This window comes from Podarcis filfolensis (genome assembly GCF_964270895.1).
Source record: "Podarcis filfolensis genome assembly, chromosome: 7".
NCBI lineage: Eukaryota > Metazoa > Chordata > Lepidosauria > Squamata > Lacertidae > Podarcis > Podarcis filfolensis.
Window position 1 is genome coordinate 90,177,121 of NC_139603.1, and position 25,030 is coordinate 90,202,150.

At 47.0% G+C, this 25,030-nt stretch overlaps 3 protein-coding genes across 3 annotated transcripts in view; 1 reads left to right on the top strand and 2 right to left on the bottom strand.

Moving 5' to 3' along the window:
* Positions 1-25,030, top strand: part of LOC310766252 (fucolectin-like) — a 152,494-nt gene that overhangs the window by 47,400 nt on the left and 80,064 nt on the right. The gene's annotated exons all lie outside the window — the stretch shown is intronic.
* Positions 1,813-8,633, bottom strand: LOC310766257 (fucolectin-like). Its single transcript, XM_083622363.1, has 4 exons — positions 8,553-8,633; positions 6,205-6,293; positions 3,785-4,076; positions 1,813-2,026 (listed from the first exon to the last, which is right to left on the bottom strand). The coding sequence occupies exons 2-4, from the start codon at positions 6,290-6,292 to the stop codon at positions 1,867-1,869; spliced, it is 540 nt and encodes a 179-aa protein (XP_083478489.1). The 5' UTR covers position 6,293; positions 8,553-8,633; the 3' UTR covers positions 1,813-1,866.
* Positions 17,039-23,562, bottom strand: LOC310766254 (fucolectin-like). Its single transcript, XM_083622360.1, has 4 exons — positions 23,334-23,562; positions 20,587-20,678; positions 18,181-18,472; positions 17,039-17,300 (listed from the first exon to the last, which is right to left on the bottom strand). Exons 2-4 carry the CDS (start codon positions 20,675-20,677, stop codon positions 17,141-17,143), a joined length of 543 nt encoding a protein of 180 aa, XP_083478486.1. The 5' UTR covers position 20,678; positions 23,334-23,562; the 3' UTR covers positions 17,039-17,140.

The window sequence follows — 25,030 nt, forward strand, 5'->3', positions numbered from 1 at the left end:
ATGGGCTCTTGGATACCCCATAAGGAGAAAAGGGGCAGATTTTTGTAGAAAACACCAGCCTGTCCTGGAGACTGGCCTGCCTGCCTCCTTTGTTTTATGTCCTTTGTAAGCCAGGAGAAGGCGTGAGGAGCGTTGCTGGACTTGGCCAAAAGGGTGTATCTCACCCTGTGTCCCTCTTCCAGTAATGGGCAGCCAGGGGCCTCCAGGAAGCCTCTCAGGGGGGCTTGAAGGCAACGGAATCTCCCAGCAACTACCCTTAAGAATCTGATAGACTGAACAGATTTGAAATTCACAGCATGTTGTACACTGAAAGAAAATTATATGAAAATGATGTACCGGTGGTACCTGACTCCTACTAAGCTATTCAAAATGTATGGAACAAGCTCCAATATTTGCTGGAAGTGTAAAGAAAAAGAGGCTATCTTTTATCATATGTGGTGGTCATGTAAGGTAACAAAGTCTTTTTGGGAATGAATTGGAAAAATGTTTAAAATAACATTTGTTAAAAAACCAGAAGCTTTCCTACTAGGAATTACAGGTTCCGACATCCCAAAAGACCAGAAAAGACTGTTTATGTATGCGGCAACAGCTGCAAGGATGCTACTAGCCCAAAGATGGAAAGAACCAACAGAACCGACCAAGGAAGAATGGCAAGCCAAACTGCTGGACTGTGCTGAAATGGCAAAGCCGAATGGGAGACTCAGGAATCAAGAAGATAATGACTTTTAAAAAGAATGGGGGAAATTCATAACTTACTGAGGAGACCATTGTAAACAAATAAAAGCGTTAGCTGGACTTTAAAAATAACTTGTAGAGAAACGAAAGACATGGATAATTTAGAGAGATGAAAGCTGTGGAGAACGTAATGATATGTGTGGGAGGTTAAACACAAGAGCAGTCAAGTACAACATTCCTAGAGTGAACATGTTTACACATGGGGAAGAATGTTTGTCCAGCCAACAGGTAAACTTCCTGTTTCCTTCTGGGTTGGGACAGAATTCCTCTGCATGTGACTAGAGGTGGGTGTGGCCTCACCTGTGCAGGTAACGACAAAAGCACAGGGCAGGGCAGCCATCTCTCTCTCTCTCTCTCTCTCTCTTTTGACTACATGCATCGAAGAAGCAACATCTGCTTAGCTAAAGATGCTTCCAGCCAAGAGAGGACAAAGGGACTGTCTTCTTATGAGATAGTTTCCAGGTGTATGTTACTTTTCTAAGCTAAGTCTGCCTTTTGGGATCCTATTGTGAACAGAATGATGTGTGAGTAAACTCTTTTTATACTTTTATAGAAGAGTTATTATAGAGGCTTCAGCGAGCCTGAGCAAATGCATCTGCTGCAAGTTTAAAAGGGGGAATGTTACTCTGCTAAATTGTGAACTTGTTAACACAAGTTGGAAAGGCTATTATCAGACAATATATCCTCTCCCGCATCCCTGAACATTCCCACAATATGTAGTCTGAGAAAAATTATTTTAAGGACCCACGTAGAGGACAAGGGGAAGTCGCGAGATTCAGAGAATCTCATATGGTAAAAGTTTTTTCTCTTCATTATTTTAAATTTGTTCTAGCAAAAACCAATAAAAATATTTCACAAAAAAAGAAAAGAATCTGATAGACTATTTCTGAGTCTGGAGATCCCATAGCCATCATGATCAAGAGCCATACAATGAACAAGGATGAATGAAACTGATTAATGCTGCAGTCGCTTCTCTCTGGCACAGGCAAAATCTTAGACTCTCCGGGTTTTCAGGGCCCAAGAAGTCAACTGGAGAGACAAAGGAAGCCCGCTCAATGAAAATTTATTGGAGAGACAACATCAGTTTCATCACTTTTGCCCTCCCCTCAAAGCACACACAGGTGTGGACTTCTAGCACTGGTCTTCTGCCTTGGTGCCATAGACCTCCACCTCACACAAGGTCAAGTACTCTTCAAGGTCAGGTATCTGGACACTCACGTAGCGGCCCTTGAGCCAATCACAGTTGAAGACACTGATGGATCCACTCCTGGTGTCTGTGATGGTCCCACAGCTGCAGGGAGAGAAAGAAAGTCACCTGTAGGGTGGGATCCATGTGGAATCTCCATCCTAGGCTGCGGAGAAATGCACTCCTAAACCTACAATGTTCCTAATGATACCACAAGAATGCACTCTCCCTCTAACGCTGGCCTCCTGGGCGGATCTCATGTCATTCGCGAATGTTGCTGCTACCTGCCGTTGTAGTCTAGACGAAATATTCCAAAATAACTACCACCTGCTTGTTCCGTCTCTGTTCCCAGCCCCAAACGGTGACCAGAGTCACTGTTCCACCCAGAAGAGCATAGTTTAAAAAGGAGGCAGAACCCTCAATTTCTCCCCAATTTTGACTACAAATTGGAACTCCTAAGACGTCATCAGTGCACATATCTGCCATAGACTGGCTGGATGCAGAGAAGCGGTGGGAGACATCAGCTGGAGAACCCCCGAGGGAACCCCAGGGGAAGAAGGCTCTGGGTCAGGGGACTGGTGGTGGGACAATGATACATGGGGACAGAGAGAAGAGGGAGCAGACTGGAAGCAGGAGGAGGAGGTGTTGGAAACTGAAGAGGCAACAGGATTTTGTGAGCAGGAAGAGGCTGTGGCAGAGGGCAGTCCAGACTCAGAGGCAGGAGAGGAGGGGCCTAGGAGACAGAGATGAGGCCGGCTGTGGGAGAATCCAGGTGTCTCCCCCTCCTCCTGTGACCAGCTCTCCTCTCCCCTGGTCTCCTAGAGCACACAGAGAAGTGAAAAGAGCAGAGGAGAGATTGGTTGTGCACAGACGCAGTCTCCGATTCCTTGGGGAAAACCCTGGAGTGGAGGGGACTGTGGGAAGTTGGGGACCTTCAGTCCTCACAATTGCCTCCTTAGGGCAAGACCTACTGGGCAGAGTTCCTGAGATCACCAGGCCTGCGCTTTCTTGGTTCTTTGAATAAAAGTGGAATGCTCAGGAACCAAGAGGACAAGAACTTTTTTTAAAAAATTGGGGGAAATTTATAATTTATTGAAGAGAGCATTGTTAGCAAATGGGAACATTAGCAGGATTTTAACCTTACTTGTAAGGTAACAAAGATTATGGATAAATAGATGGACACAAAATGTGGATAATGGATTGATGTGCAGTTGCAAGTGTAGGCATTAGACCCGGGCAGGGGATGTCATGAGATTCAGATAAATCTCTTTATATGGATTTGTAAATGATTTTGCTGTAAAATTATATTTGCAAAATCAAATATGAGAGAGAGAGAGAGAGAGAGAGAGAGAGAGAGAGTTAACTTCAATGACCGTGGTGGTTTTTTACAAAATTGCTGACCTACTCCTGACACCAGTTCCTGACATACATCAAATTATATTGGATGTATTCTGGGGTGTCTTTGTTGTCGGAATCTCCGTACGTCCGAGCTAGTCCTCCGGTTGTGTCTTCAGAATCTCCTCCGACGGTGATTAACAACCTAAGCCTTTGATGAGGCTTCAGGCACATTCCCCCATTCCGCAGAGTACCCGGACAGCAGAAGGAGTCGAAATATGTGCTACATCGCCACGTTTTATTTCTAACTACGCAGGACAGAAAATAATATGCATCTGCTCTCTGTGAAAGGCAGAGAACCAACTGAAACAAAGAAACAGGAAACCAGTAACATCAACATTTGTCTCCCGTGAGACTTCCAAGAGTCTGGAATGTAAACAGAGTCTTGTGACTCCAAACACTGCACATTGGCGTAACAGAAACCTAACATTTGTTACAGGGATTGAGGGTGTGGGAAATGGAACTTACAGGGCATTGGACTTGCTACGGTGAGCCATATTGTTGCCCACACGGATCTCAGCTCCCCGGAGTCTGTCGCCGCAGCAGTCCTGACGGTTTTTCACCACCACGGCCGAGATGGCATACTCATCGCCCAAGTCCACGTACCACCAGGGATCCCTTTCCTTCTGCGTGTGGGTGCAGGAGCCCGAGCCGAAGAGCCCATCACAATTCCCGTCCACAGCTTTGATTCCTCCTGTAAAAATCTCATGTCGGTAGATGGAGGACTGGAAGGCTGGGCGGCCTTTGGCCAAGTTGTGAGCTGGAGCATGATGGGAAGGAGATGGAGGGAGAATAAATGGTTAGAGAGTTATACAGCCTCCATGGAAGCTCCTCTCTGGACAAGAACAGGGAGCAGCAGAGACCGGGGGAAGCTTTGCAAAGCCCCTCAGGAGACCCACTTTCAGTGATCAAAGAAGCTGCAACAGAAGAGGGAGGAATATTGCCACACTGATATTAAAATAGTTGCATTTCCAGATTTCGATTTTTCATGGCCCTCCAACCAAGAGGTGAGGCTCTGCGGTGTTTAAAGGCTTTTAAACTACCTTGGTAGAAAAGTAAGCTGAACAGGCTCAGAGACGGGCCTTCTGCAACCTTGGAATGGCTATCAAAGGAGGCCAATGTTCATGCCTTCTCCCACCTCCCTGCATTTTGGGGGAAGCCCAGTCCTGCAAGAAGCTGGTGGTGCTGAGAGCCAGAGGCTGAGTTTGGTCCTTTCTCCTGCAGCCTGACACACCTCGCAGGGCTCTTGTGAGGATAAAACGGGGGTTGTCATTGTGCAGTGTAAGGGCAGGACAAAATCGCAGTGACAACGAAGAGGTTGTGCTCATTTCCTCCCAATGAAAATTACATCTGAACGTGTTGTTGGAGATTTCAAGAGTGTGTTGATCTTCTGACATCCTTGAGTATCTCCCAGCACCTTCATCCTCATTTCACCTCTACCAAGATAGAGGTCGCATTGGGCAAATCGGAAATGTAAAAGTGCACCAGTTCCCCCTCCTTCTCCCCAAGCAGTCTTGAAGGATAATGCAGAATAGAGTCCTACGAGGGCCATCTTGGTACTGAGTATGAAAGCACACTGAACATGCTCAGAGACCGGTCCTCTCCAACCTTGGCATTGATGTCCAAGGATGGCCATAGTCATGGCCTTCCCTCTCCCCAGACACATTTTTGGGGGTGCCCAGTTGTGCAATGGGTTGGTGGTTCTGAGAGCTGGAGACAGCGCCATCAGGGTGTCTCTTGGAAACAGCAGCCACCTCAGTGCTGCATCCACTCCTCTGCCTGGGGATGGAAGAGCCTCAGTCTGAACACATAAAGGGAGGAATCTGCTGGATGGGGCCCTTCCCAACCAAAGGAATGCACATGACAGATGGTTAACTCTTTATTATCAAAGAGAACACGGTTGCTGCTGCAGCTCTGGAGACCTAGGCGTGCCAGTTGAGCATCTTAGTAGGTCTTTCCAGGTCCGCGCTTTAGGGAGCGATTGCAGCAACAGCAACTGCCTCCGACTCTTGCCTCCTGGTGGGAACAGTTCCTCCCAAATCACTGACCCCCCCCTTCTCCTGAGTTAGGCACCAGTCCCTCTTCCCCTGGCTCACGGTCAGCAACATCCTGCCAGTTGCCAGCACAAAATCCCTGTAAGCCTCTGTCGAAACAAAATTAAAAAATTCCTTCCAGTAGCACCTTAGAGACCAACTAAGTTTGTTGTTGGTATGAGCTTTGGTGTGCATGCACACTTCTTCAGATACACTGAAAGAGAAGTCGTCAGCAGGTTTACCACACCTATCAGGCAATCACCCATTCCCACCCCCCTTCTGAGTAATACCCCTCCCCACCCTCTCACTATATATAAGGGTCTGGTGACTTCTGTTTCACTGTATCTGAAGAAGTGTGCATGCACACGAAAGCTCATACCACGAACAAACGTAGCTGGTCTAAAGCATGCCAGTGCAAGTAGATAAATAGGTACCACTCCAGCGGGAAGGTAAACGGCGTTTCCGTGCGCTGCTCTGGTTCGCCAGAAGTGGCTTAGTCATGCTGGCCACATGGCCTGGAAGCTGTATGTCGGTTCCCTCGGCCAGTAAAGCGAGATGAGCGCCGCAACCCCAGAGTCGGCTATGACTGGACCTAATAGTCAGGGGTCCCTTTACCTTTTTAAGTTGCTACTGGGAGGAATTTTTTTATTTTGTTTCGACTACGGCAGACCAACACGGCTACCTACCTGTAGCTGTAAGCCTTTGGTTAACTTTTCCATGAATAAATTTGATTTCTCCACTGGATGAGATGTCACCAGTTTGGGGAGGAATAGGAATGCTTTGGTGGTGGTGGAGAGAAGTATCACTTGGGTTGGGGTCTGACCCACAGGTAAGCCCTCCCTTAGCAGCTCTTACCACTTTGCCATTCATACATGCAGTTCCAGGCGTCCCCACGTGCTGCCAGGAGCACCAGGGCCAGGAGCCAGGGCCAGGTGATGAGCATCCTGCAAGCGGGGAATGGAGACAGCCGTGAGGAAGAGCCATTGCTGAAGCCATAGGAGTCTCTGCCTCCCTTTTGCACCAGGAACACGAAGAAGGTGGGCTCAAAGCTGGCTAGGAATTCTAAGAGGAGGCCTTCAGATGAATCAAGGGCTCTCCTAGCCTTCCTCAAATGGCCAGGAGCATTTTAAGGCAAGTGGTGTTTGTGGTCAGTCCTCCTTGATAGCATGGATGAAGGAGACAAATCCTCTGTTTAAGGGGGCAGATCAAGGGTGCTGGACCAGGAAAGAAGGTTGGCTGATAGCCCTAAGAGGCCTAAGAGGGAATAAGGTTAAAGACAAGGCAGGCAGGTAAATTAGGATCGCCAGCGGACAGTCTGGCATGTCTGCACTACACTTTGAAGAAGCACAAACTCAGGACGAAAGGGAGAACCATGCTAAGAGGAAGGCACGCTTGGCAAACCCTCATTGTGATCAGTGTCCCCACTGTGGAAGGACACGTGGATCCAGAATTGGCCTCCACAGTCACTTACAGACTCACTGTGAAGACCATGTTTTCATGGAAGACAATCTTAATCCTCTACGAGGGATTGCTAAAGAAGAAGTATTGCTTTATTCTAGTTCCTTCTTGCTTAACTCTAATAATAATAATAATAATAATAATAATAATAATAATAATAATATTTATACCCCGCCCATCTGGCTGGGCTTCCCCAGCCACTCTGGGCGGCTTCCAAAAAAATATTAAAATACTGTAATACATCAAACATTAAAAGCTTCCCTAAATAGGGCTGCCTTCAGATGTCTTCTAAAACTCTGGTAGTTGTTGTTCTCTTTGACATCTGGTGGGAGGGCATTCCACAGGGTGGCGCCACTACCGAGAAGGCCCTCTGCCTGGTTCCCTGTAACTTGGCCTCTCGCAGTGAGGGAACCGCCAGAAGGCCCTCGGTGCTGGACCTCAGTGTCCGGGTAGAACGATGGGGGTGGAGACGCTCCTTCAGATATACTGGACCAAGGCCATTTAGTGCTTTAAAGGTCAGCACCAACACTTTGAATTGTGCTCAGAAACGTACTGGGAGCCAATGTAGGTCTTTCAAGACCAGTGTTATATGGTCTCGGCGGCCGCTCCCAGTCACCAGTCTAGCTGCCGCATTCTGGATTAGTTGTAGTTTCCGGGTCACCTTCAAAGGTAGCCCCACATAGAGTGCATTGCAGTAATCCAAGCGGGAGATAACCAGAGCATGCACCACTCTGGCGAGACAGTCTGCAGGCAGGTAGGGTCTCATCCTGCGTACCAGATGGAGCTGGTAAACAGCTGCCCTGGACACAGATTTGACCTGTGCCTCCATGGACAGCTGTGAGTCCAAAATGACTCCCAGGCTGCGCACCTGGTCCTTCAGGGGCACAGTTACCCCATTCAGGACCAGGGAATCCTCCACACCTGCCCGCCTCCTGTCCCCCCAAAACAGTACTTCTGTCTTGTCAGGATTCAACCTCAATCTGTTAGCCGCCATCCATCCTCCAACCGCCTCCAGACACTCACACAGGACCTTCACCGCCTTCACTGGTTCTGATTTGAAAGAGAGGTAGAGCTGGGTATCATCCGCATACTGATGAACACCCATCCCAAACCTCCTGATGATCTCTCCCAGCGGCTGCATGTACGGTAAATGTTGAAAAGTATGGGGGAGGGGACAGAACCCTGAGGCACCCCACAAGTGAGAACCCAGGGGTCTGAACACTCATCCCCCACCACCACTTTCTGAACACGGCCCAGGAGGAAGGAGCGGAACCACTGTATGACAGTGCCCCCAGCTCCCAGCCCCTCAAGACGGTCCAGAAGGATGTTATGGTCGATGGTATCAAACGCCGCTGAGAGATCCAGCAGAACTAGGAAACAGCTCTCACCTTTGTCCCTAGCCCGCCGGAGATCATCAACCAGTGCGACCAAGGCAGTTTCAGTCTCATGATGAGGCCTGAATCCCGACTGGAAGGGATCCAAATGGTCCGCTTCTTCCAGGCGTGCCTGGAGTTGTTCAGCAACCACTCGCTCAATCACCTTGCTCAATCACCATAAGAACTGTCCCTCTCCAGAGGAATAGAAATACCCAACAGACTTCTAGCCTGCCTTCAAAAAATACTTTTTTCTGGACTCAAAGCCTTGAAAGTTATATTGGTTTCAAACCAGATTGAACATCCAGTATAGATATGCCCATTCAAGCTCCGGACTTCAGACATCACATCCAATGGGTTCCCCCAACTCACTTTGGCTCTCGTTCTTGGGGTAAGCAGAAGTCTCTGTTGTCCTTCCTGGTGGGTCAGCAGCCACAGGTTCTTTCCCCCAAACTGGCTCAGAGACTTCCTTGCTTCCACCTGAGTTCTGGATCTTCTATTTGGCAGTCCTGGTTTTATGCTCTTCTGAAGGGGCAGCTCCTGCCTGGCTCAGAATCACCCAGCCAATCGGAGAGATGTTGATACCAGGATTGAGCCCATCAAGATCAGGTTTCCGTATCCTTCTTCCAACTGGGCTTATGTGGTTGCTGACTCTCTCCCAAGAGGAAATAACATTTTGTTAAGGGTTGTATTACTTAATCCACAATAGCCAACAGCCAGGAGCAAGGAAGAAGTTGCATATTTATGGGCAGGTGAGAAGTTTATCTTGATGCACTCAACTGCTACAAGCTGTGCATCTGAGCCCACATGCATGCCCAGCCCTCGTAGATATTCAACAACAGCTTTGGGAGGACCAAGATCTTTTGCTGGAATTTGTATGTGTGTCCAGTATTAATACGTGTTTGTCATGGACTGGTTGGATGCACAGGAATGGTGGAAGGAACCAGCTGGAGAACCACCAAGGGAAGAAGGCTCAGAGCCCAGGGAATGGCGATGGGACAATGAGAAGTGGTCAGAGGGAGAAGACTGAGAAGAGGAGATGTTGGAAGCTGAAGAGGTAACAGGGTTTGGTGAGCAGGAAGAGTCTGTGGCAGAGAGAAGTTCAGACCAGGCCAAGAGGCAGAGTTGAGTCAGGCTGCTGAAGAGTCATGGGTGTCTCCCCCTTCTTGTGCTGGTCCCGTGGGTTACCCGAGAGGCGAGATCCAAGTCCAGTCCTTGGTCAAGGTGCAATGGGGAGGCAGTCTGTAGTAGCAGAAGCTGGGTGCAGGGCAGGGAGCCGGGTGAAGTCAGGAACAGGCTTGCAAGCAGGGAGACAGGGCGGGTCAGGAGCTCAGGCAGGAAAGCAGGACAGGGTCCAGGCAGGAACAGGCAACCAACAATTTTGCTCCCACAACCTGGGACTGGGGCTGGCCGGCTTTTATCTGCCCCGAGGCATAGAGCGGCCCCGGTCCACAGGTGACTCGCCCCTCCTGGCCTGGAGGCGAGCACTCCTCCTGTGGGAACTTAGTTCCCTCCGCCTCTCTGCCCTGAGCCTCTGCAGCTCAGGAGAGGCTAGAGGGTTACTGGACCCAGAGGCAACCTCCGCTTCCTCTGACAGGGCTGAGAGTGGAGCACCTGCAGGCAATGGGTCCTCCATCACCTCAGGGGCCAGAGCAGACTCAGCTGATGCCTGCACCTGAGGATCCAGCACAGGTGAGGACCCTTCAGGCTCAAGCCCCAGCCCTGGCTCAGCTGGTTCTGGAAGTAGGGAATCCTGTGCAGGCTGGGATTCCTCGGGTTCATCTGAATCCGAATCCCAGGCCATCACACTTCTGCTGTGACAAGCAGAACTAGAAGAGGGATGAAAAGGGCAGAGGAGATGTTGGCTTCACACAGGAGAAGTCTCTCATTGCTTGGGGAAAGCCCTGGAGAGGAGGGGACTTCTACGGCGGGGGGGGGGGGGACTTTCAGTCTCTGCAACTGATGTTCATCAGAGCTGCCTCTCTGCTCATTGGGCCTGGCATTCAACCAAGTCTTCCTTTTGCTAATCAAGAGTTAACTCCAACTTTGAACTGTACAATTGCTGACCAGCACATTCTGTAACAGTGTTTACCCATAATCTGATAACCATGAAGGTGTTGCACTTACCAGGAACTGAAGAAAGCTATCTTTATTACACGAAATAAAAGAGACAGAGTATTTGGACACTTCTTCAGACAGCCCAATGTTGTAAAAAATAATAATGGGGTTGGCTCTAACAGCCCAAATCCCAATCAAGGTCCGCTACCCATCAGAGAAAAACAAACAGAGGCTACAACCAGGTAAGAGGAAGCAAGGCATCTTATTGGATCTGTTGCAACAGAGTCTCTTCCTGCCCCTCACTTTCAAGGAGCTGAGGAGCCCAGAGCAAAGTGTGCAGCCCCTTTTAAATCTCAAGAACTTGTAACGGAGAAATTGTAACGCAGGTGTCACAAAAACGGGTTGTCCCCAAAAACAGAGTTTGCATGAAGTTCATGTTATTCCAACTTATTTTCCAGCCTGACAATCAAAATACCTGATAATGGCCCTTTCTAGCCTGTTTTTTAAAATATATATTTTTATTAGTTTTCAGTTACAATCCAATAATAGCCTCATTATAACAATACCAATTTATAATACAATTATTAATACCAATCGTTCAAATAACAAATTAAATAATTTAGATAGAGTGGCCCCCACATACTAGATGTGATAGATTTCTTTATTTATGTGTTCCAAAATCTTATTAATTTCCACTACATTGTGGTCATAATAATATATTTTTTAAAAATATTTTTTATTAAATTTCATATTTCCAAATTAAACACATCAAATCAATTAGTCCAAATTATAACAGTACATATCATATAATCCAATTGTTTTCCAAATTATAAATTTTTGTGGGGGGTACCCATGCTTCTTGATTGGCAGGAGTCCAATCCTCGAATATTTGTTCTGCTTCCATATTAAGAATGATGTTTCCATCTCTTCTTCTCAATACTTGTCATTAGTCATTTTCCTTTCCATTTTCCTCCGATATGCTCCGCAAGTGAGTTGAAAAAGACAGTCTTATTTGTATTTCTGTGTGGGCTTTGTGCTGCTCTCTCGTAAATCACTCTCCTACACCAGTCCTTTCCGCTCGAGCGAGTAATCGCCATTTTTGTCGTTCCGATGAAATACAGTCTAGAAACTCGCTCTTTAGCATTTCCGACCTGTTGCATCGTAAATTAGTCTTTTTGCAGGAGGGCTGCCCCTTCCAGTTCGCAATCTCCTCGAAAATAATATATCTTCGGCTCGCCCTCCCCAAGGCCAACTCCAGCAACACAGGTCTCTTATCAAGTTTCCATTCTTACTGCGTCACAAGAGAGAGCCCTTCTTCTTTCCAAATCCTTCACAGAGTAAAACCTTTAAGTTCATAATTATTCCCACACAATTCATTTTTAGTCCCATTTGCAATTAATTTCTGTGACAGATCTTCAGAGGGAGGGTTATTAATAATCACATAGAGCAAAAGAAATAAAAAGTCGTTCCCCCCCCCCTTAGTTCCGGCATTCCAATCCACATACCATATTTGTAGTACTTTGATGTAATCTTCCTTCTCAGTCCGTCTCAGTCTTCTTCCTTTCAGTGGTAAAATTGTTAGCAGATAAAAACCTCCTGCCTCTCTTGAAGCATGTGCGTTATCTTTCCCAAATTTTTTCCTTTTAAGTAACGCAACTAGTTTCGCTCCTGGAAGCAGCTTCAGAGGAGTTCCAAGGCCCGCCGAGGGTTGTGCACCCAGTGCCTCACCCCCTCCTTCTTCCGAACTCGGGGGTGATTTATGGCAACAGCGGGTGAAAACGGCATCTCTCCCCCCTGGAGAGATGAAGGGAGACTGATATACTCCCCATAATCAGCCTCTAATTACCTCGTGCGAGCTGGATAGATGTTAATATCCGCCATCTTCCAAGGCGCCCCCTAGCGGCCCCCGCATTCTGGTCATAATAATAATCCCTTATTCAACAACTGCAATATTAATAACTTCTATTTATGTTGACACATTAAATGATTTATAAAACTGCAAGTGAGGAACTCAGAGCCAGGGCTTTTTCGGCCGTGGCCCCGATCTGGTGGAACACTCTGTCACAAGAGACTAGGGCCCTGCGGGACTTGACATCTTTCCGCAGGGCCTGCAAGACGGAGCTGTTCCACCAGGCCTTTGGTCAGGGCACAGTCTAACCCCCTCCTTGGGTAATCCTCATAGAACTCTAGCCCAATGGTTGCCATTAATTTGATTCTGAATTGATTTTAGAATGAATTGATTTTAGAATGTATTTCAATTACTTGATTGTGATTTTATGTAAACTGTGTTATTTTTACTGTGGTTAGCCGCTCTGAGCCCGGCTTTGGCTGGGGAGGGCGGAATATAAATAAAATTTTATTTTATTATTATTATATCCTTGTTCTTCCTGTGTGTGGCAATTATTCTGTCCATGGTATTTCTTCCTGTCCTTGTAAGATGTTATGTCTTTCTTTCCCCTGATTGTTGCTGATATCCATCATGCCTTGGGCAGAGCTGCTATCCCATTGTTGTTCCAGAAATTCCCATTGCTCAGTCCCAGGCTTCGTTGTTTTGCAACTTTAACAACAGCAGCAAAAGTCACTCTGTCCCAATAAATAACGTGTTTTCACAATTTTCCCTCTCAGCCTGGGAAGAAGAGTGGTCTGTCGAACTGCAGATGACTCAATAAAGAACCTTATCAGTTCCTTGGCAGCTCACAGACTCCTTTCCTCCTTTCTTCCAACTGAAGATAAATGAGCAATTATACTTTCAATTAAATTAAATTCCAAGTCCTCTTAGCATTATTCAGTTCACTCCGTAAATAATAAACGACGGGGAAGAGTCAGCTCTAAGTTTCCATTGTAAACCTTTTGCAAAATAGAGCTTCCCTCTCTTTTCCCTTTTTTTTACACACATAGTTCCATTTGGTGCTATATTGCATATTTATAATCCAATTTCTTCCATCCTCGCTTGGACAAATATAATTTGTTTTTTTTTTTTTTTTTTTATAATATATTTATTAAAGTTTTCAAATAAAACATATATCAAATAAGCACTTATCGTTGTCCATTTAACATCTTTCAATTGTTACATGGGACTCCCCCACACCTCCCGCATACACTTACATCATTATTAAATTATTTTCAAGCAAATTATCATTTAACTCATCTTAATTAATAATCTTAATTTGGTTTGACATATAATTCGACTTTAAATCTATTTTAATGGTAGACAATTGTCTGCACTGGCATCCTATTCAGCACTCAGCCAGATTACAATATTTTTGTAAATAAGTCTTAAATTTCCTCCAGTCTTCTTCCATCCTTTCTTCTCCCTGGTCTCGAATTCTGCCGGTCATCTCGGCTAGTTGCATATAGTCCATCAGTTGCATCTGCCATTCTTCCACAGTGGGTAGCTCCTGAGTTTTCCAATTCTTGGCAATTAATATTCTTGCTGCTGTTGTTGCGTACAAAAAGAATGTTCTGTCCTCTTTTAACACACTCTGGCCGACAATACCCAGGAGAAAGGCCTCTGCTTTCTTAGTAAAGGTGTATTTAAACACCTTTTTTAATTCATTATATATTTTCTCCCAAAAGGCCTTCACTCTAGGGCAGGTCCACCAGAGGTGAAAAAATGTTCCTTCATTTTCCTTACACTTCCAACATTTGCTATCAGACGAATGGTATATTTTAGCCAGTTTGACAGGGGTCATGTACCATCTATACATCATTTTCATCACATTTTCCTTCAACGCATTACATGCAGTGAAGTTCAGCCCAGAGGTCCACAACCTTTCCCAATCTTCAAACATAATATTATACCCAATATCCTGCGCCCATTTTATCATTGTTAGAACCTAAGACTAAGGTACTTTCAAGAATGTATAACTTGCTGCTGAAATGGAACACACATGACGAAATGGTAAAATCAAATATAATTTGAACTAACATCCAGAGGAGGGTTGCCGAATCATAAATTTAGAGAAGAAAACTTTAAATAAAGAAACCCTAGGCTCCTGTCGCCCCACCGTCTTTTCTCAAGTTCAGCCCTTAAAGTCCTTGCAGTTTGTTTTGTTCTGCAGTTTGTGATCTCATCTCTTCCAGCATGCACCTGTACTTTAGTTCAATTAAGCTCTAATTAACAGGAGAACCTCTGCTTCTGAATGGCAGCATTGGAGGGTTTTTGACAGGTGAAGTGGTTTTGCACTCAGCGCCTCCCTGCCCCCCACATTCCATGCCAGAGCAAGAGCCAGGTACTGAGACGAACAGCAAGTGAAGCCCGTTCCCCCCTGTCCCGGGGGGGGGGGGATTTGCAAGGATAATTACCCTCAATCATCCTTGTTTTTCTTTCGCCAACGATTTCCCACTGTTGTGGGAGCTGCCTCCCTTAAAGCAGAGCGGAACCGAAAGCCACCTTTCTAGCCTGTTTGAGACATTCTTAAAAATGGTGGCCACCTTGGCTCCCAAACCCATTGTCATGATCCCTTCTTCATACACTGAATATGCTCCTTTGACAGCTCTGCTCTTAATCGATACTTGCAGTGGAGGTCCATTCAGGTTTTCCTTCTACGTGACTTGAGAGGGTCTCCGATGTTAACTAGGGGGTAAACATGGCTTCTGTATTGCTCTCTGTTTCAGACACGTGGTTTATGTGCTTATGTATGCACAGTTACCTTGTGTACTTAGGGCACGCTAGAATTCTTTTAACACTGGCTACAAATAGGTAAGGGGGACATGGGTGGCGCTGTGGGTTAAACCACTGAGCCTAAGACTTGCTGATCAGAAGGTCGGCGGTTCGAATCCCTATGACAGGGTGAGCTCCCATTGCTCGGTCCCTGCTCCTGCCAACCTAGCAGTTCGAAAGCACGTCAAAGTGCAAGTAGATAAATAGGTACCGCTCCAGTGGGAAGGTACATGGCGTTTCCGTGCGCTGCTCTGGTTCGCCAGAAGAGGCTTAGTCATGCTGGCCACATGACCCGGAAGCTGTACGCCGGCTCCCTTGGCCAATAAAGCAAGATGAGCGCCGCAACCCCAGAGGCGGCCACGACTGGACCTAATGGTCAGGGTTCCCTTTACCTTTTTTACAAATAGGTAAAGGAGTCCATGATCATGTAACACAAACCCATGCTAAAAGAAAAGAGAAAAGGGGAGCGTGTGGGTATATCCAATTTTGAAGCCTAATGGAACACAAAGTTCAGAGATCTGTGCCTCCTGTACCTGCTCAGCCCTTTGAAATCCTATACCAACCAAGCACAGAAATCTCTGGCCCATTCTTTAGGTCCATATCCAGCGAGGCATATAGCTGATCCCTGAGGAGCAAAGTGGGGGTCCCACTGGCACTTGTGAGCTAGCTGACTATTGGAAATTTGAGGTTTAAGTACAGTTGGGGGTCCAACTCTTCTCTTTGGGGAGGGGAAGGGCTTTCTGAGTAAGCAAATAATGAGAGCCATTCTCCCAGAGATTCATATGTTTGCAGGTGCCACTGTTTGGATATCTGAATCAGACATTCGTGTAAGGAGGTTAGGATACAAATCCTTCATGTTTGGGTAACAGTATGCAGATGACACCCAGCTCTACCTCTCTTTTAAATCAGAACAAGTAAAGGCGGTGAAGGTCCTGTGTGAGTGTCTGGAGGCGGTTGGAGGATGGATGGCGGCTAACAGATTGAGGTTGAATCCTGACAAGACAGAAGTACTGTTTTGGGGGGACAGGAGGCAGGCAGGTGTGGGGGACTCCCTGGTCCTGAATAGGGTGACTGTGCCCCTGAAGGACCAGGTGTGCAGCCTGGGAGTCATTTTGGACTCACAGCTGTCCATAGAGGCGCAGGTCAATTCTGTCTCCAGGGCGCATGTCTACCAGCTCCACCTGGTACGCAGGCTAAGACCCTACCTACCTGCGGACTGTCTGGCCAGAGTGGTGCATGATCTAGTTATCTCCCGCTTGGACTACTGCAATGCACTCTACGTAGGGATACCTTTGAAGGTGACCCGGAAACTTCAATTAATCCAGAATGCGGCAGCTAGACTGGTGACTGGGAGCAGCCGCCGAGACCATATAACACTGGTCTTGAAAGACCTACATTGGCTCCCAGTACGTTTCTGAGCACAATTCAAAGTGTTGGTGCTGACCTTTAAAGCCCTAAACGGCCTCAGCCCTGTATCCCTGAAGGAGCGTCTCCACCCCCATCGTTCAGCCCAGACACTGAGGTCCAGCGCCGAGGGCCTTCTGGCGGTTCCCTCACCGAGAGAAGTAAGGTTACAGGGAACCAGGCAGAGGGCCTTCTCGGTGGTGGCGCCCGCCCTGTAGAACGCCCTCCCATCAGATGTCAAAGAGATAAACAACTACCTGACATTTAGAAGACATCTGAAGGCAGCCCTGTTCAGGGAAGTTTTTAATATTTAAGGCTGTATTGTTTTTAACACTCGATTGGGAGCCGCCCAGAGTGGCTGGGGAAACTCAGCCAGACGGGCGGGGTATAAATTGTTGTTGTTGTTGTTGATATTGTTCCAAGTGTTTTGAGCCAATGCTAGGTTATGGAGGGGTCTTTGGGATGAGTAATTTGTTATAAGACCGATATTCTGTTCTTCCCTCCCAATTGCAGTTCTGCCTGTTTCCCCTCTTGTTTAATCTGCATACTTGGGGGCTGAAGGGATCTATGTAGATATATAATGCCACTTAGACAATCTCTATAAGGAGGTGCCTGATACATACAAATAAATGATAATGCGTGAGAAAGATTGGTGCCGCAATGCCTGCTTTCTGGCACAGGCAAAGCCACAGACTCTCTTGGTTTTCGGGGCTCAAGAAGCAAAAGGGAGAGATGAAGGAAGCCTGCTCAATGGGCATTTATTGGAGATACAAAATCTATGAAATCCCCTCACCCCTAAAACAATAAAAAAACCACCACCCACAGGTGCTGATCCCTAGCACTGGTCTTCTGCCTTGGTGCCATAGACCTCCACCTCGCACAAGGTCAAGTATTCGGCCCTTCCCGGGATGTTGACGCTCACAAAGCGGCCCTTGAGCCAATTGCAGTACAAGGTGCTGACAGAGCCAAGGCTGGTGTCTGTGATGGTCCCACAGCTGGAGAGAGAGAGGGAGAGAGAGAGAGAGAGAGAGAGAGAGAGAGAGAATCAGCTGTAGGGTGGGTTTAATGTGGAATCTCCATCTAAACTGTGAAGGAATACATCCCTAAATATATGCTATTCCTCATGATCCCAGTCAAAGGGTGATGCCCAGTCTCCCCCAAAAGCTGGCCTCCCTGGCGTTTATAATGATGATGATGATTTATTTATTCATTTATACCCCGCCCATCTGGGCAGCTTCCAACAAAATATTAAAAATACAATAAAACATCAGACATTAAAAACTTCCCTATACAGGTCTGCCTTCAGATGTCTTCTAAAAGTCAGATACAGTGGTACCTCGGGTTACAGACGCTTCAGGTTACAGACTCCGCTAACCCAGAAATATTACCTCGGGTTAAGAACTTTGCTTCAGGATGAGAACAGAAATTGTGCTCTGGCGGCGCAGCAGCAGCAGGAGGCCCCATTAGCTAAAGTGGTGCTTCAGGTTAAGAACAGTTTCAGGTTAAGAACGGACCTCCAGAACAAATTAAGTACTTAACCCGAGGTACCACTGTAGTTGTTTATTTCCTTGACATCTGATGGGAGGGCGTTCCACAGGGCAGGCACCACCACCGAGAAGGCCCTCTGCCTGGTTCCCTGTAACCTCACTTCTTGCAGTGAGGGAACTTCCAGAAAAAGGCCTTTGGAGCTGGACCTCAGTGTCCGGGCAGAATGATGGGGGTGGATGCATTCATTCATATCACTCACTACCTTTCACTGTAGTCCAGAATGATTACTACAAAATTACCACCACCCACTTTTTCCATCTTTGGTCACTGTCCCTGTCCCACCCTTGTAAAGGGGGCAGGATGGAGGTTGGGGAAAATGAAACTTACAGGGGGTTGGACTTGCCATGGTCAACCACGGAGTCTCCTACATGGATCTGGGCTCCCAGGAGTCTCTCACTGCAGCAGCCCTGACGGTTTTTCACCACCACGGCCGAGATGGCATACTGGTCGCCCAAGTCCACGTACCACCAGGGGTCCTGGTCTTGATTCGTGTGGGTGCAGGAGCCTCCGACAAAGAACCCGTCACAATTCCCGTCCACAGCGTTTTTTGCGCCAGTAAAAATCTCATGTCGGTAGATGGAGGACTGGAAGGCTGGGCGGCCTTTGGCCAAGTTGTGAGCTGGAGCATTATGGGAAGGAGATGGAGGGAGAATAAATGGTTAGAGAGTTATACAGCCTCCATGGAAGCTCCTCTCTGGACAAGAACAGGGAGCAGCAGAGACCGGGGGAAGCTTTGCAAAGCCCCTCAGGAGACCCACTTTCAGTGATCAAAGAAGCTGCAACAGAAGAGGGAGGAATATTGCCACACTGATATTAAAATAGTTGCATTTCCAGATTTCGATTTTTCATGGCCCTCCAACCAAGAGGTGAGGCTCTGCGGTGTTTAAAGGCTTTTAAACTACCTTGGTAGAAAAGTAAGCTGAACAAGCTCAGAGACAGGCCTTCTGCAACCTTGGAATGGCTATCAAAGGAGGCCAATGTTCATGCCTTCCCCCACCTCCCTGCATTTTGGGGGAAGCCCAGTCCTGCAAGAAGCTGGTGGTGCTGAGAGCCAGAGGCTGAGTTTGGTCCTTTCTCCTGCAGCCTGACACACCTCGCAGGGCTCTTGTGAGGATAAAACGGGGGTTGTCATTGTGCAGTGTAAAGGTAAAGGGACCCCTGACCATTAGGTCCAGTTGTGACCCACTCTGGGGTTGCGGCACTCATCTCGCTTTATTGGCCAAGGGAGCTGGCGTACAGCTTCCGGGTCATGTGGCCAGCAGGACTAAGCTGCTTCTGGCGAACCAGAGCAGCGCACGGAAATGCTGTTTACCTTCCCGCTGGAGTGGTTCCTATTTATCTACTTGCACTTTGATGTGCTTTCAAATTGCTAGGTTGGAAGGAGCAGGGACCGAGCAACGGGATTCGAACCGCCGACCTTCTGATCGGCAAGTCCTAGGCTCTGTGGTTTAACCCACAGTGCTACCCGCGTCCCTTGTGCAGTGTAAGGGCAGGAAAAAAATGCAGTGACAACAAAGAGGTTACATCTGAACATGTTATTGGAGATTTCAAGAGTGTGTTGATCACCTGCCATCCATGTATACCTCATAGCACATTCACCCCCATTTCACCTGAAGGAATGAGCTACCAGACTGAAGGTCGCATTGGGCAAATGGGAAATCCAAAGATAAACCAGTTCCTCCTCCCTCTCCCCAAGCAGTCTTGAAGAATAATGTAGAATATAGTCCTAAGAGGGCCATCTAGGTGCTGAGTATGAAAGCACACTGAACATGCTCAGAGACCGGCCCTCTCCAACCTTGGCATTGATGTCCAAGGGTGGCCTTGGTCATGGCCTTCCCAGACCCATTTTTGGGGGTGCCCCGATGAGCAATGGGCTCCTGATGCTGAGCTCTAGAGGCTGCACCATCAGGATGTCTCTTGGAAACAGCAGCCACCTCAGTGCTTCATCCTCTGCCTGTGGGTGGAACAGCCCCAGTCTGAACACATAAAGGGATGAATCTGATGAATGGGTCCAATGGAGGGGAGATGTTGTTCCCCCATCACAACTTGTCAGGTCTGAACCCTTTGGATAACTAATTCAGGCTTTGCCATCTTAATATGTGACGTCCTCACTAGGTAAGTTGCCTGCCAACTTTCACTGTCACAGCAGCAGCTTAGAGGTCACTGGTTTGGGGAAAATAGGGGGTGCTTTGGGGTGGTGGAGAAGTATTATTTGCAGAATGGCAGATGAAGTTGATTGACTGTATGGGACTGGCAGAAATGACTGGCAGAATCCGCGACCAGGGAGAAGAGTCGGCAGAAGAAGACTGGAAGAAATTTAAGGACTATTTACAGAAATATTGCAAAATTAATGAACTTTGAAAGATGCTGGATTGAATTTATGTGGTCTCTAGCTGTTATGATAAAAAGAAATGGGATAAATATTGTTTAAGTTATAAAATTTAAAAAAAAAGTTGATTGGAAAATAAGGTGTTAGTTAAAAGGAATGTTAAGAGTTTAGGATTTGCTGGATAATCATTTTGAACTAGAAGACAAGAAGGGGAGGTATGAGGAAGTCAAAGAAACATGTTATTGAAAAATTGATATCGAAATTGATTTGTTTTTAATATTTTTCTTTTTCTTTTTCTTTTTTGTTTGTATAAAATTGAAAAATTGAATAAATATTTATTTTTAAAAAAGAGAAGTATTATTTGCATTTGGGTCTGACCCACAGACCCCTTTGGGAGCTCTTACCAGTGCCTTGCAGCTCAGGCTTGCAGATCTGGGCGTCCCCACTGCCTGCCAGAAGCGCCAGGGTCAGCATCGAAGTCCAGGTGAGGAGCATCCTGGAAGGAGGGGAGGGGAGACAGCAGTGAGGGAGGGGTCTGTGCTGGAGCCCTGGGGGTCTGCCTCCCCCTGAGCCCCAGGAAAGTAAAAAAATAATAATGGGGAGGGAGGGCTCAGAGCCAGCCAGGAATGCTCAGAGGAGGTCTTTGGGTGGATCATGAGACCTGCTGGCTAGAAACGGGCAGGACCAGGAAATGGGAGAGTGTTCCTTGTCAGCATGGAAACAGGGTGAGGGGGAGAGAGAGTTTGGAGAGAGTGCTGGATAATTATGAATGGTGAAACTTGCTGAAATAAACTCGGAGTCGAGAGTGGATTTCATGCTCTTTATTCAGCTCATAGTGGTGAGGAGGAATGGAAGTTCCCCCAGAATGTCTGCTTTATATACAGTGGTACCTCAGGTTACAGACGCTTCAGGTTACAGACTCTGTTAACCCAGAAATATTACCTCAGGTTAAGAACTTTGCTTCAGGATGAGAACAGAAATTGTGCTCCGGCGGCACAGCAGCAGCGGGAGGCCCCATTAGCAAAAGTGGTGCTTCAGGTTAAGAACAGTTTCAGGTTAAGAACAGACCTCCAGAACGAATTAAGTACTTAACCCAAGGTACCACTGTACATTATTTACACAATGGGCCACACGTGATTGGCTAATTCCGGGATTCTCCTGTAGGCCAATCAGGTTGCGGATTCACTTCCACCTGGAGCTGGATTGGGTGGCTCCTGTGGACCAATCAGACTGCTGCATTCTGGATCCTATTCAACTCAGTACATAACACTTGCATTAACAGGAAGATTTGTGTACCTGCTAAAGAAGATGCAGTTTTCAAAAGTCAGCCTGAAAGAGCCCACAAGAAGAAGTTTGGGGAAGTCAGTTGAGTGTGATTAAATCTGTGATGAGGTGACAATGGAAATAGGGAACCTGGGGCAAACTGTTGAAAGGGTGGGGCAGGAGACAGAGGAGTTGGTGAGCCTGTGGTGCTGATAAAGCCACTTCCGCCCTGCAGAGGAGGTGGGGTTGCGGACGTCACGCCCCCACCACTTGCATGGAGGCTGGAGCCCAGCCCCCACGCGATTGGGGGAATCCCCAGCTGCGTCACCCCCTGGCCAGCCAATCGGATGACTCTGGGGGCGTGGCCTGCCCTATTTAACGCAGGTACGGCCGGGGATCTCCCTCTTTGCCAGCTGCCAGCTGTTCCTGCTTCTCCTGCCCTATAAGGTTTTCGTTCCTTGACCTTGCTGTGGATCTTGGTTGGTCGCCATTGAGGGGCCTGGTAGGAATTTTTTCCACTTGGCAAATTGGCACCAGCCACTTGGTTTTCACCTACCTCGTAGCAAATCGTCACAACTCTCTGGTATGGGCGGTTAGGCATTGGTATTGCTCTGTAGATGGAAGAGGGGAGGTAATGCCATCACCTGCCCCACATATTGAAGGATATATCCAATAAAGGATTCTGGGGGGCGTGGCCCTGTCCGAAGCCTGGGGAGGTGAGGGCCTAAGGCACGCCCCCTATTGGTGACCCCGGGGGAGTTCCTAGTTGATGTGCATCAGCAGGACTCGCCCGACTGGTGGTTAACCCTTCCCGGACTTCAAGCGGATGGGCTGAAGTCGGATATAGTCGGTTAGGACCAATGCCTAAGCCAATACCACTCATCACCCGTAACCAATAAAGTTGTGGCCTTATTTAGCCCATTAACCTTCATAATTGTGCCATGTGTCTTTATTTCCACTTGGGGGGGGGGGCGGGAACTTGCCACGCAACTAGAAACCGCTGCTGCTGAGGAGATAAGACGGGGGAACACGGAACCAGTGAAACTGCGGGCATACAGGTAAATGTATGAAAGATCTGGCTTTTGTGTGCTTGGGGGTCTCTTGCCTGAATCGTGAGGTTGGCAGGGCACTGCCTGTTTTGCTATCGCTGCCTGCCTTCCTGACCACAAGGCAATGAACACTTTGGACCGCTGTCCCTTGACAAGAAGGACAAGCTCCAAAGATGCTTGAAGATGCAGGAGGCAGTTCCTCTGGCAACGGGCCTCACTGGGGGTCCCTAACAGACTTTTTAAGATGCCTCCAAAAAATATAGGGTGGTAACCAACTATGTTTATCTCAGCGTGGAACAATTGAATACACCTGTCTTGGTCATTCTGACTTCTGTGGTATGATAGATAATTATAAGAGAATATAATATTGATGAAAATTAACAAAAGAAAACCAAAAAAAATAGTGCACTAGATAGACTAAGTGGTAGGTGCATGATGGGGTGGTGAGAAGCCGTTAGAAACTCAAGAACGACGTATTGTGATGCGAAATAACAAATATTGCCATTTTCTTTTCTTTCTTCTGGATAAGCCTTTTGTTTGTTATTCCTTTTTAATTTCAAAAAGCATTAAAAAAAATTCTTGGTCATTCTCATTTATTTCAATGTGTCTACTCAGAGTAATACTACCCATAATTTTCTGGAATTTTAGAACAAAGTCTTGAAAGTTAAATTAGTAGTACTGTAAAGATGCTCTAAGCTCTGGACTTTCTTTGGGAGACGGGGGATATTCTGGTCTTCAGGTATCACACCCAATGAGGTACCTCCCTTCCAATTTTATTCATTTCATAAAATTTAAACCACTCGATTGTAGAAAACCTCAAATCAGCTCACAAAACTTACCTTGCTACTCTGTGTTGGGATCAGCAACCAGAGGCGTCTTTCTCCAAAACGTTTCCTCTCTGCTTCCAAATGAGTTCTGGAGCTCTCAGGCAGTCCTGGTTTTATGCTCTTCAACTCCCCCAAACAGGAAGATGTTGAAAGCAGAATTGCACGCCCTTCTTCTAATCAGGCTTGTGTTTGTTTCTGACTCTCTCCTTTGATTAAGGGTCGTATTACTTGATCCACAACTGCCAGCACACACAACAGGTGCAAGGAAGAAGATTGCATTTATGGAGAGCTTAAAAAGTTGAGCTGCCTCATTTGCATCTGAACATATCCTCCGGTGAGAGATCTTTTGCTGGAGTCCGTATGGGCATCTGTTACGAATACATGTTTACCCTTCACATTATGCCCCATTGCACACACCAGGAAATGAAGAAAGCTTGGTTTATCAATGAAACGAAAAAGACAGAGTATTTGCATGCTGTTTCAGGCAGCCTGGGGACAGATATGCAAGCAGAAGCGGGGGAAAGCCTGCATAGCTCAGTTGGTTAGAGTCTGGTGCTGATAACACCAAGGCTGCAGCTTTGATTCATGTATGGGATCCTGCATTGCTGGAGGTTGGGCTGGATGGCCTTCAGGGTCCCTTTGAACTCTGTGATTCTGTAAAATCATACAGCACAAACAAATCTGGTATCTAAAAAGTAAAGGAGTCCCTTGATATCTGGTTTAAGAAGGTATTATTCATTGCAAAATCTGAAAAACTTGCACATTATTTGCTAGTTGTTTTATTATTATTATTCATTTCACTTCTATACCACTTTAAGAAAAACCTCACAGCGGTTAAAGCATCTTACAACATCAATAAAACAATCCAGAATCAAACGTTTCTGAAGAAAGCCAAATATAAAGCATACAGTCAAAGCAACATCATTAACAGGAAACAAAAATATTATCTGAAAGATTTTGAAATAAAACATTACAAAGGAGGTCAGCTACAGAATGCATATTTAACAAAAACAAACAATAGTTAGGGTTTGTTGTCAGGCATAGCGATGTCCCTCTGGTCTCCCAGGAGCCTCTTTTGTAGGGCTGGTGAGTGTGGGCCCCGCCCCCTAGGCCAGGTGGAAAGGGCCTTGCAGAGAGTGGCCTCCATGCCCCACAGCCGGGCGATGTTCCCAAGAGCAAAGCCAATGTCTGTTCATTTTATAATAAAGTATTATTCTCCTTTGTTACCAACAAAGGCCCATCTAGTTCAAGCTATGGTTTTCCCAGTAGTGATGTATGGAAGTGAGAGCTGGACCATAAAGAAGGCTGATGGCCAAAGAATTGGTGCTTTTGAATTCTGGTGCTGAAGGAGACTCTTGAGAGTCCCATGGACTGCAAGAAGATCAAACGTATCCATTCTTAAGGAAATCAGCCCGGAGTGCTCACTGGAAGGACAGATCCTGAAGCTGAGGCTCCAAGACTTTGGCCACCTCAGGAGAAGAGAAGACTCCCTGGAAAAGACCCTGATGTTGGGAAAGATGGAGGGTGCAAGGAGAAGGGGACGATGGAGGACGAGATGGTGGGACAGTGTTCTCGAAGCTACAAACATGAGTCTGACCAAACTGCGGGAGGCAGTAGAAGACAGGAGGGCCTGGCGTGCTCTGGTCCAGGGGGCCACAAAGAGGCGGACACGACTAAACGACTAAACAACAACATTATTCTCCTATGAT

Coding starts and splice junctions, on each gene's coding strand:
- LOC310766257 (XM_083622363.1), bottom strand. CDS start 6,292: ATGCTCATCACCTGGCCCTGGCTCCTGGCCCTGGTGCTCCTGGCAGCA. Junction 4,077..6,204: donor CATGTATGAATGGCAAAGTG/GTAAGAGCTGCT, acceptor ATCATGCTCCAG/CTCACAACTTGGCCAAAGGC. Junction 2,027..3,784: donor CGTAGCAAGTCCAATGCCCT/GTAAGTTCCATT, acceptor CTCTCCCTGCAG/CTGTGGGACCATCACAGACA.
- LOC310766254 (XM_083622360.1), bottom strand. CDS start 20,677: ATGCTCCTCACCTGGACTTCGATGCTGACCCTGGCGCTTCTGGCAGGC. Junction 18,473..20,586: donor GCCTGAGCTGCAAGGCACTG/GTAAGAGCTCCC, acceptor ATAATGCTCCAG/CTCACAACTTGGCCAAAGGC. Junction 17,301..18,180: donor CATGGCAAGTCCAACCCCCT/GTAAGTTTCATT, acceptor CTCTCTCTCCAG/CTGTGGGACCATCACAGACA.